General features: G+C 42.3%; 1 protein-coding gene across 2 annotated transcripts in view; it reads right to left on the bottom strand.

Moving 5' to 3' along the window:
- The window catches only part of LOC140388402 (serine/threonine-protein kinase WNK2-like), a 282,238-nt gene that overhangs the window by 60,651 nt on the left and 208,998 nt on the right, over window positions 1-12,589 (bottom strand). For both annotated transcript variants that reach the window (XM_072472511.1, XM_072472512.1), the window contains 2 exons: window positions 7,569-7,688; window positions 5,957-7,182 (listed from right to left, as the gene is read on the bottom strand). In XM_072472511.1, coding sequence (XP_072328612.1) covers window positions 5,957-7,182; window positions 7,569-7,688 — 1,346 coding nt within the window. The remainder of the gene's footprint in view (window positions 1-5,956; window positions 7,183-7,568; window positions 7,689-12,589) is intronic.

Raw genomic sequence — 12,589 nt, 5'->3', positions numbered from 1 at the left:
TGTGCCCTCTGGTTCTAGTTTTTCCTATTAGTGGAAACACCCTCTCTACGTCCACTCTATCCAGGTCTCGCAGTATCCTGTAAGTTTCAATAAGATTCCCCGTCATACCTGGTCCCTCTGCATATCTTTGTATCATCTTCAAACTTAGAAACAGAGCCTTCAGTTCATTCTTCCAGATTGTTAATGTATATTGCGAAATGTTGTGGTCCCAGCACCAACCCGAGGCACACCACTAGCCACTGGCTGCCATCCTGAAAAAGACTGCTTTATCCCCACTCTCTGCAGTCAGCCAATTCTCTATCCATGCCAGGATCTTGCCCTTAACACCATGGGCTCTTAAACTTATTTAAATCTCCTATGTGGCAACTTGTCAAAGGCCTTCTGGGAATCTAAATAAATCACGTCCACTGGTTCTCCTCTGTCTAACTTCCTTGTTACTCGTGCTGACTCAGTCCAACTTTATCATGCACTTCCAAGTACTCCACAATCTCATCTTTAATAATGGACTCATAAGTCTTACCAATGACTGAAGTCGGGCTAACCTGCCTATAATTTCTCGTCTTCGGACTCCCTCCTTTCTTAAGCAGGGGTGGTACATTAGCCACTTTCCAGTCCTCTGGGACCCTCCCTGCCTCCAGTGATTCCAGAAAGATCACCACCAATGCCTCCACAATCTCCTCAGCTATAGAACCATAGGGTGTAGTCCATCCGGTCCAGGTGATTTATCCACCTTCAGATCTTTCAGTTTCCCCAGAACCTTCTCCTTAGTGATGGCCACGACACTTGCCTCTGCTCCCTGATTCACCTGGAGTTCTGGTATCCCACTGGTGTCTTCCACACTGAAGATTGATGCAAAGTAGCTATTCAGTTCCTCTGCCATTTCTTTGTTTCCTATTACTACTTCTCCAGCTTCATTTTCCAGTGGTTTACTGTCTATTCTTGCCTCTCTCTTACCTTTTATATATTGAAAAAAATTCTTCCAATATTCTTTTATAATACTAGCTAGCTTGCATTCATATTTCATATTCTCCCCCATTATTGCTTTTTTTAGTTGTCCTCTGTTCGCTTTTAAAGGCTTCCCAATCCTCTGGCTTACCACTAATGGTCGCCCCTTTGTATGTTTTTTCTGTTGCTTTTATGTTGTCCTCGACTTCCCTCGTCAGTCATGGATGCCTTGTCCTCCCCTTAGCATGTTTCCTCCTCCTTGGGATGAATTTCTGATATGCCCCCCGAATAACCCCCAAAAACTCCTGCCCTTGCTGTTCCACTGTCTTCCCTGCTAGGCTCCCCTTCCAATCAACTCTGGCCAGCTCTGGCCTTTGTGGTTACCTTTATTTAATTGTAATACCATTACATCGGATTCCAGCTTCTTCCTCTCAAACTGCCGGGTAAATTCTATCATATTGTGATCACTGTCCCTCAAGGGTTTCTTCACCTTAAGTTCCCTAATCAAATCTGCCTCATTACACATCACCAAATCCAGAATTACCTATTCCTCAGTAGGCTCTGGCACAAGTTGCTCCAAAAAAAACATCTCAGACATTCCACAAATTCCTTTTCTTGGTATCCACTACCAACCTGATATTCCCAGTCCACCTGCATATTGAAGTCCCCTACTTTTATTGTAATATTGTCTTTCTTATATGCCTAATCTCCTGATGTATTTTCTGCCCCACATTCTGACGACTGCTAGGGGGCCTGTACGTAACTCCCATCAGGGTCTTTTTACTTTTGCGATCCTGCAAGTATTATCTCGATCTGAATTTAAGATCTTGTTACATATAATCTAAATCTTTCTTGCAGTGACTAGAAAGTTGAGATCATTCTGTTAACTGTGACAAGAAGGGAAATTAAGAATGCACAAAAATAAGAACCAAAATAAATCATAGACCGTTCTCTATGATAAAAATACAAAAAAAAGAGTATTAAACTATTTCACTAAAGATGAATGGCTAAAAGGAAAATCTATTAATTTTAGTCATCATGTGGGTAACAAACAAACTTTAAAACCTGAATCACACAGATCATTGTTTGGCATCTCAGAACTCGAGGATCAAAAAATTTTCACAGTGGGTTTCTGAAATAATTGCACGGTTATAAAACAGATGGAGCACTCCTGTTACTATCAAATAGCTAAATTATAATTAAGTGATAAATTCACATCTTGAATTGTATTAAATTGTAATTCAATTGGCTCTCTAGTCAGGTTAAATGATGTAGAGACAAAGTTGATTCTTTTTCTTATAAGAGGCTGTTAGTTTGTCTCATTTGGTTGCACTCATGCTTTTCTATTGGGTTTAAGGCCACTGTGTACTGAGGGAGTGTTACATTTTTTGGAGGTGCTGTCTTTTCCATGGGATGCTATACCAAGGTCATCTGCACAGTGCAAGTGGGTGTAAAAGATTCTGTGGCATTATTCTATGTAGAGCACAGAGCTTCCCTGGTGTACTGACCAACGTTCCATTACCAGCACCAAAAGCCATGATAGAGATTTTGCAGTCAGCAGAGATTAGCCATGCTTATTCATGGGCTTTTGAAATAAAAGCATATGGTTGTCAATCTGCAGAGCAGCACCCTCAGCGCAGCTAGGATCTATAAGAGCATAGCAAGTGTATATCTCTTCAACCAGACTGATGCATCCTCACAAATGGGCTTCCTGGTTTAGAATCTGCCGAAGTCAGAATATTTAACTCAATGTAAAATTAGGTACAGAAAGCAAAATGAGGAAAAAAGTAAAAAGAATGTGTTGTAAAATCTGCAAAAATTAATATCTGAAGGATTGAGACTCCACGCTCATAAAGTTAACTTTCAATGCCAGAGGGTTTGGAGGTAATCAAAATTGATGAAGTCTTTAAAACTTCATTTACACTTGAATTGATAAGTCCCCAAGCTTTCTGGCATGCTTAGTTGGTATGTACTGCAACTTCATGAATTTACATGAGTAACTCAGGGAGTACAATGTAGAAATTCATTTAGAGGAACAAGGAAAATTGGAGCATGCTTTACCATGCATTTGCAGATATCAGAAGCTGATGTCGGACTTGCATCATACTTTTATTGAGTTCATTATTATTAACCAATCCTGACCAATATCTGGCCAACTTTAATTTGCTATTTGTGGGATCCTGCCGCAGAGAAATTGGCTGTAATGTTTGCTAAAACACCAACAAGAGAATTGTATCAAGTGTACTTACTGCATCACAATTTCAGAGAAGTAATCAATGTTCATAATAGCAATAAATGTAATGCCATTATTTCAGATGAAATGTATTTTGCATCTGGTTGCATCTCCAGAGAGAGATTGAACAGATCGTACTCCAATGTCTATCAAGCTGTCGCTAAGGAGTCAATATTCTTGACACTCCTATTTAAAGTCAGGCAACTCGCTACAACATTACATAGGCTGACCGCATATAATTTCATGTGCATTTGACTAGTATATAGAAAGAAAACAAAATGCGATGCAAGAATATACACAAAAGTAATTCTGTGTAAGAATATGTTCAGTGGTTCCCTTTCTATTACTCAGAGACATTCAGGAAATAATCACATTTTATTTAATGAGCTGGTTACAATAGTGGCATTCACTGTTCTGAAGTCCATCTCACAGCATCCATCACCACCTGACCAAAAGTCTTTCAATGCTCCTCCCTTTAGCATGACCAATCGACCTACCCTGCACATCTTTGGGTTGTGGGGGTGAGACTCACGCAGACATGGGGAGAATGTGCAAACTCCACACAGACAGTGACCTGGGGCGGGGATCGAACCCGGGTCCTCGGCGCCTTGAGGCAGCAGTGCTAACCACTACGCTACCATGCTGCCTCCTTTCTGGGATCTGCCTTGTTCAGCAATAACACCTGCTGTGGTCATAACAATTTGTATAAGGACTTCCGGTGTGGCGGCATGAAGTAGCGGTTGCATCTCTGCTGGCTCCTGTGCAGGCTTGGCACTTTTGGCTTATCTGCCTGATCGAAGGATTTTAAAAAAACAAAACCAATTTGCATAAGATCACCAAAGTGACCTCAGCATTCATTGCAGATAGTGCTCACAACAGAACATGACTTTGCTAGATTAGCAATGTTTCAGAATCTTGCATGCTTCAATGAGATAGTGTCTCATTTTCCTGAACTCCAGAGAGCATAGGCCGATTTACTCGGCCTCTCACTATAGGATAATTCTCTCATCCCAGGAACTAATCTCGTTAATCTTCTTCGTACTGCCCCCATTGCAAGTATATCCGTGCCTAAATTGGAGACCGAAATTGCGCACTAAGTGTGAGTCTCACCAAAGCCCTGTACAATAGGAGAAAGACTTCCTTGATCATGTACTCTGGTCCCTAATTGTTTTCCCAACTGTTAGATGTACATGCATGCGGGCTTTGTATTCCTTGTACAAATACACCCAAATCTCTCAGAACATCAACATTTAAAGTTTTGCACCTTTTAAAAGTATTTTGTGGAGATTATTAACTTAATTCAAACAAGGGACGGGACGGCGGCACAGTGGTTAGCACTGCTGCCTCACAGCTCCAGAGCCCCAGGTTCAATTCCGGTCTGGGGTGACTGTCTGTGTGGAGTTTGCACTTTCTCCACATGTCTGCGTGGATTTCCTCCGGGTGCTCTGGTTTCCTCCCAGAGTCCAAAGATGTGCAGGTTAGGTGGATTGGCCATGATAAATTGCCCATTAGTGTCTAAAAGGTTAGGTGGGTTTGTGGGTTACAGGGATAGGGTGGAGGTGTAGGCTTAAGTAGGGTGCTCTTTCCAAGGCCTGGTGCAGACTCGATAGGCTGAATGGCCACCTACGGCACTGTAAATTCTATGATTCTAAGGGTTGGGGTTCTCACAGATATTGCCTGACCAGTATGTGCAGTGCTTTGCTTTTGAACTATTATTCTCAAATGGCCCAGTTACGTCAAGCAACTAAAATATTCAATCACTACAATAAATGTTTTAAAAAATGAATTTAAAATACCAGATTAATTTTTTTCCAATTCAGGGGCAATTTAGTGTGGCCGATCGACCTATCATGCACATCTTTGGATTGTGGGGGTGAGACCACGCAGACACGGGGAGAATGTGCAAACTCGACATGGGCAGTGACCTGGGGCTGGGATCGAACCTGGATCCTCAGTGCCATGAGGCAACAGTGCTAACCACTGTGCCGCCCCAGTATAACCTTTTTTGAGCTCTTTTTCACATTATCCATACTAGAACAAATGTCAGTTTGAATTTTTTAACATGCATTTAAAAATTTGCACCAAAAAATAATCCCTTAAAATTAGGCACCTGCTTAAACAAAAGGAGATTGCATTTGGTTGTGTAGTCAGAACATGAAGCTGAAGGACTGATTAACCACTATTCATATGGTCTTACTGAATCTTTCAATGTTGTCCTACATTCAGGTACAAATGAATAGACTATTATACAAATGGAAGGAAAGCAGCTGAGAAAACCTCCTCAGTTGGCATCACAGGTTAGCCAGCAAGTCAGCATTTTCCCACCAGCCCCAAAAGTATGAAATTTAACAAAAAACCTGATTCTATACTAACTTCAAGCAATATATTGAATCATAGAATAGAATCCCTACAAGGCAGAAGGAGGTCATTTGGCCCATCGAGTCTGTACCGACCGTACGAAAGAGCACCCTATCTAGGCCCACTCCCCCACCCTATCCCAGTAACCACACCTAACCGTTGGACATTAAGCGGCAATTTACTATGGCCAATCAAGCTAACCTGCACATCTTTGGAATGTGGGAAGAAAGCCACGCAGACACGGGAGAATGCGCAAACTCCACCCAGTCACCCGAGGCCAGAACTGAACACAGGTTTCTGGCACTGTGAGCATTTATTATACAAAATAAAAACAGATGTATGTAGTTACACAGAAATGCTAATTTTAAAAATCCAACAGCAGATCAACTTCCAAAGACAAAGAAACCAAACATGACTTACATTAATATAAGTGGATCCAGTCTCTGGAGCTTTAGAAGCCAAAATTGAGTCTCCTACTACGGGTAATACTGGGGTTGCCACATGTTGATACAGAACCTCTCTCAGAACTTGATTAGACGTTTCTTCTGGCAACTCTGCAGGTAGAGTGGGGAAGCTTGGTGGTGACCCCATAACAGGAACTTGGGTAATTGGTAAAACAGAATGGATAGGTGCATCTATATTCTTTACATCATGAAAAGAAACAGCCACAGAAAGCGCAGCATTGAGGACTTCACCAAGTGGCTCAGAATAAAGCTCTTCAGCGCAACCCAACTCTCCCATCGGAGCAGTCTCAGAAGTCTCTGCGGTAGCATGTACAGGGAGAATCCCTCCTGGTTCTTGATATAATAAAGTACGTAATTTTTCATCCAGTGTCTTTATTGTATTATCTACAAATTCAATTTTACGTGGGCCTTCGCTATCTGATTCAACCATGAGAGAAAGTTGTTGCTGACTGCTAATAATACCAGTCAAAGTAATCGACTGAGACTGTGCTTGTGCTGTGTACTGTTGGTTAACACCTGGAACTACTTGTGCAGGACTCTGGGGCTGAGAACCTATTGCTGTATTACTGACTGTTCCAGAAACTCCCATGGCTGATTGCACCTGATTTGCAAAAGGTTGATGCATTACAACAGATTGTGGGTTAACATCAGGCACATAGGCTTGTGGTACAGACTGGTGCTCCAAGGCCAGGCTGTGAATTGGACTAGGTACAGCATATTCCATAGGAAATGAATGTTCTGCTTGGATAGATATTGATTGGATGGGAAGAGGCTGAACAACTGGACAATATGGCATGTCTACAACTGTAGGGGGGCTAAAAACCAAATCTGATTGTTCTTCTCCTGACTGCAGCGGACCAATAGTTTTTGATTGAAGTTCTAAATGCTCATGAGCCACAAATTTATTTTGAAGTGAAACATTTGGTCCCTTAGAAATAGCAGTAGGTATCTGGTGACTGTTCTCTTGTGCTTCATTTCCAGTTTTATCCTCTTTCTGGATTGATAGTGCAGAAATAACAGGCTGCATTATTACTTGAACAGGCAAATTTGTAGGATGAGTAATATTAGATAGTGGTGGTACCAAAGGTGGCAATGCAATGTGATGTCCAGAGGTGTTATCATTAACAGATGTTTGTTTTCCTATAGATTCCACTTGCTCATCATCAATTCCACTTTCTGCCTCTGAAAAAGCGAATATGAAAGGTGTCATCGTTGAAGGATGTTTTTGCAAATTTAGATGACCTGTTAAATTAGAACTGCTTCTAAAACCTGATTTGACGTATTTTGCATCTATTCATTCAAGCTAATTTAAAGTTATTGCACATAATTAATATTTAAAGTAACAAACAATACGATACTACCAATGTTGTTAATATTAAAAGACAAACATCAAAATGGGATGTAAAATATTGAATTATTTAAGGGATTTGTATGCAAAACATTACTGTTACACTTTACAAGAAATATTTATCTTTCATTCTAATTCCTCATCTTGCTCCAAGATATGCCAAAATGTGTTTCTCTCCTTGCATTTCAAACCTCTACAGTTGGAAAAACTTAAATCATACCCGGAACAGAAGTTGGCTGTGGTTGAGTTGAAGGGGCATCTGGTGCAGATTCTGACTGTTCTGTTGCAAGATATTCCACAACTGGACATACAATAAACCATCTTCGGCCAGTATGCAGTACTAATAGAGGTTAAACAGCACATTAGAATTTAGCTGTTCATCAACTTAAACAAAACAACTTATCAAAGTATTAGTTTCACCTATATTCCAGCTCCATACAAACTTAGAGAGAGGCTGTCAGCTACACAAGTCACAGCCACCTGAAACAGCAGAATTCCTGTAGAGGAATGAAATGAAAATGAAATGAAATGAAAATCGCTTATTGTCACAAGTAGGCTTCAAATGAAGTTACTGTGAAAAGCCCCTAGTCGCCACATTCCGGCGCCTGTTCGGGGAGGCTGTTACGGGAATTGAACCGTGCTGCTGGCCTGCCTTGGTCTGCTTTCAAAGCCAGCGATTTAGCCCTGTGCTAAACAGCCCTTGTGTTAAACAGGAACATTGTATCATGACAATGGAATGTTATGCCATTCAATACACTAGACGAGTCACTGATTTTCCTAGTCAGGCGCCTTACTTTTCATTTGTACCATCCCTACACCTTGAATTTCAAATTGCTACCGTTTCCTTTCCACCAAATCAAGCGAATGTGATAACTGAAGTATGATAGGGGCACTTATACTTTCAGAATTTCTTCATGCAAACTGGAAGGCAGAGTTTTATATTAATAGGCTGCTAATGCCTTGTAGGCCGTAACATCAGAACCACTGGTTTACGCATTGACTGAAACAGTCAAATTCATGTTGAGAGTTTTTTTTAATACAGGATTCTTTTCATTATTCTGCAAAAGATGGTCTGAGCAATGTTAGGATTTTGTAGCATTGGCAGATGATCATGGAATTTAAAAGAAATAGCATGGGGGTTCTTAGAATATCATGAAGTACAGTAGGTGGTTCATGCAGAAAAAAATATTAGCACAGGCTTGATGGGCAAGTGAAATGTTTTTCTGTTGTGACGGCAGAGTGGTTGGCACTGTTGTTTCACAGCTTCACGGACCCAAGTTCAATTGTGGCCTCGGGTGACTGCGTGGAGTTTGCGCTTTCTTCCCGTGTCTGCGTGGGTTTCCTTTGGGTGCTTTGGTTTCTTTCCACAGTCCAAAGATGTTCTGGTTACGTGGATTGGCCATGATAAATTGTCCCTTAGTGTCCAGGGATGTGCAGGTTATTTTAAGGAGTTATTGGGATAGGGCGAGCAACTCGCCGGGGGGGGGGGGTGCTCTTTCAGAGGGAAGGTGCAGACTCGATGGGCTGAATGGTCTTTCTGCACTAGGATTCTGTGACATTCTATGATCCATGAATTAAACTACTTTTATGTGTGCAGTCGAAGTTGGAAGGGAGAGAAAAGAAGGGCAATCACAAAATACTGCTGACTCTATTACATGGCTGAAATATTTGAATGAATGATTTTCCCCAATTTGTAGTGTCGTCAAACAGAAGAGTGTCATTTCATTGCTGTTTATCATAGAATTAACAGTGCAGAAGGAGGCCATTCGGCCCATCGAGTCTGCACCGGCTCTTGGAAAGAGCACGCTACCCAAGGTCAACACCTCCACCCTATCCCCATAACACAGTAATCTCACCCAACACTAAGGGCAATTTTGGACACTAAGGGCAATTTATCACGGCCAATCCACTTAACCTGCACATCTTTGGACTGTGGGAGGAAACCGGAGCACCTGGAGGAAACCCACGCACACACGAGAAGGATGTGAAGACTCCGCACAGACAGTGACCCAAGCCGGAATCGAACCTGGGACCCTGGAGCTGTGAAGCAGTTGTGCTATCCACAATACTACCGTGCTGCCCGTGATCATAAAGACAGCAGGGATGTTATTACAAAGCAAACCTGACAATTTCACAGGAACCAACCAGAAACTTCTGAGAAGTGGGGGGGAAGGGAGGGGGAAAGAAAATCCACTGTTGGCAAACTCATGCTCTGTAGTTGATCAGTGCGATTCTTCCCCCCCAGCTTTACCACCTCATTATCCAAAATATCACTGCAGGAATTTCTCGGGGCATTGCCCTGGGCTTGATCATCTTTAGCGGCTTCATCATTGACAATTCCTCCATCTTAAATTAAGAAGTGGTGATGTTCACTGATGATCACAATGTGTTCAGCTCCATTCACAACTCAATTCATGACGTAGTCCAAGTCCACATGCAGCAACACCCAGACAATATTCAGGCTTGGGATAAGTGGCAAGCAACATTTATGCCACTGATGTGCCTGGCAATGATTACGTTCGACAAGAAAGGGTCCAATCATTTCCTCTTGAAATTTGAGGGTTTGATCATCATCAAATCCCCCATCAACATTTTGGATCACCACTGGCCCAAATTTTAGCTAAGCCAGCCACAAAATTACTTTGACTACAAGTTAGGGGGTGGATATTCTGTAAGTATTGACTCTCCTGTTGATTCACCAAAGCTTTTCCACCACCTACAAGGCACAAGTGAGAAGTGTGGTGGAGTACTCTCCACTTTCTCAATGAGTACAGCAGCACCAATAACACTCAAACATTTACGACAATCTTCAGCCAGAAATGCCAAATGGATGATCCATCTCGGTCTCCGCTGGAATTCCCCAGCATCACAAATGCCAGTCTTCAGCCAAATCAATTCACCCCATGTGGTATCAAGAAACTGCTGAAGGCATTGGATACTGCAAAGGCTATGGCCCTGACAATATTCCAGCAATAGCATGCTCCAGAACTTGCCACAGTCCAGCCAAGCTGTTTCAGTGCAATCATAACTCTGCCAAAATATAACCTGTACACAAAAAGGACAAATTCAACCCAGCCAATTACTGCCAAGTACACTCGATCATCAGCAAAGTGATGGAAGGGGTAGTCAGCGGTGCGATCAAGTGGGGGTTGCTTAGTAATCACCTGCTCACTCAGCTCCTGACCATCCTTGGTTCAAACATGGACAAAAGAGCTGAACTTCAGAGATGAGGGGACAGTGACTGCCCTTCACATCAAGGCTGCATTTGACCAAGCATGGCATGAAGCAAAACAGGAGTCAATGGGAATTGGGGAAAACTCTCCACTGGTTGGGGTTATACCTAGTACAAAGGAAAATGGTTGTGGTTGTTGGAAGTCAGTCATCTCAGCTCCAAGACATCACTGCATGAGTATGTCTGGGTAGATTTTTAGGCCAAACCATCTTCAGATGTTCATCAATAACTTTCCTTCCATTATAAAAGGTCAGAACTGGGGATGTTTGTTGATGATGACTGCACAATGTTTAGCACCATTCGCAACTCCTCAGATACAGAAACAGTCTATGTCCAAATGCAGCAAGATTCAGACAATCTCAAGGCTTGGAGTGACGAGTGGTAAGTAGCATTCACACGTACAAGTGCCAGGCGATGACTATCACCCATTGACATTCAATGGCATTACCAGCACTGAATTCCCCATTATCAATATCCTGTGGGTTACCATTGGCCAGAAACTTAACTGAACTAGGCCATATAAATATCGTGGCTACAAGAAGTCAGAGGCTCAGATTCTTGCAGCAAGGAACTCACCTCCTGACTCTCCAAAACCTGTCCACCATCTACAAGGCACAAGTGTAAGGGTCCTTCCTGTTTATTCCCTCATGCTGTTGCATTTTTGATTAATGGACAGGTGTCTTTTGAGGCAAGTGGCCTGTATCTTTAATTCAAACAGAGGATTTCAGCAACAGGAGAGATCACCGTGCTTGTTCAAACTAGAGCTGGACTGACTGGCACCAATATCAGAGATTGACTGGGTCTCGGTATGATTGATTTGGTTGATGGCCAATGAATTGGCCCGAAAGGCTGTGCTCTGCCTGGCAAGTGGTGATTGGATCTGGTCCCTCTGGAATTGTTTTTCAGAGCTCCAAGGGTTGAGTTTGGTTTCGGTTTGACTGATGGCAGCCCTGGAAAAGGTCCTGCTCCATTTTCAGAAAGGCTGTGTTTCTCAACTGGCAGAAAACCTGACTTGGTTTACATGAGAACCATTACAAGCCGGGTAGACAAGTTCAGAATTTGCTAACTCGCCTCAGAAAAGCTGGTGTGAATCAACTAGAGAACATAGATCTTTCTCCAGAAGGCCTGCAGCCTGTGATTACTGCATTTGCTGAAACGATAGAGGCCTGAAGGCAGGCCATGAACTGACGGCAAAGTTTGATGAAGCAGGGACACTATTTCCAGGAAAAATGTGAGTACAGGCTGAAAAACAAAGACTGTGAAGAAAGCATGCAAGGAACCATCATCTGAAGCAAATACTTTTTTCTCTTATGATTTTTCCTGTTTCCACCCCTGTGTTTGTCTGTCTTGTAAGTGTGTGTGTGTGTAATATATATATTGGGGAGGCAAGTTAAGTAGGAGTTAGGTATTTATTAATATTTGTAAGACTGTATTTGTTGCATATTTCATCATTATTCTTTTTATAAATGAACAGTGATTGTGCATCAATTTACAAATCTGGTGACTAATAATTGGGCAGCCAAGGGCCAAAAACGTTGGGTATTTTTATAAGAATAGTTGGTTAATTCACTTGGTGTTGTGACTCTGGGGCTGGAATTAACTAGCCCAGGATGTTGTAACACAAGTCAGGAGTGTAATGGAATACTCTACACTGCCTGGATGAGTGCAGCTATAACAACACAAAAAGCTTGATACCATCCAGGACAAAGCCTCCCGCTTGATGGGCACCTCATCCACAAACATTCACTCCCTCGACTACCAATGCATAGTTGCAGCAGTGTACACCCATCTACAAGATGCACTGCAGAAACTCACAAATCCTCCTCAGACAGCACCTTGCAAACCCACAATTACTACCATTGAGCGAACAAGGGCAGCAGATACATGGAACATCACTACCTGCAAGTTCCCCTCCAAGCCACTAACCATCCTGACTTGGAAGTATATTGCCGTTCCTTCACTGTTGCTGGGTCAAAATCCTGGAACTCTCTCCCTATATACCACACGGA

This window comes from Scyliorhinus torazame, chromosome 13 (genome assembly GCF_047496885.1).
Source record: "Scyliorhinus torazame isolate Kashiwa2021f chromosome 13, sScyTor2.1, whole genome shotgun sequence".
In the NCBI taxonomy this organism is placed as follows: domain Eukaryota; kingdom Metazoa; phylum Chordata; class Chondrichthyes; order Carcharhiniformes; family Scyliorhinidae; genus Scyliorhinus; species Scyliorhinus torazame.
The sequence above is the reverse complement of the archived record's forward strand: the minus strand, read 5'-3'. Positions and strand labels throughout refer to the sequence as shown.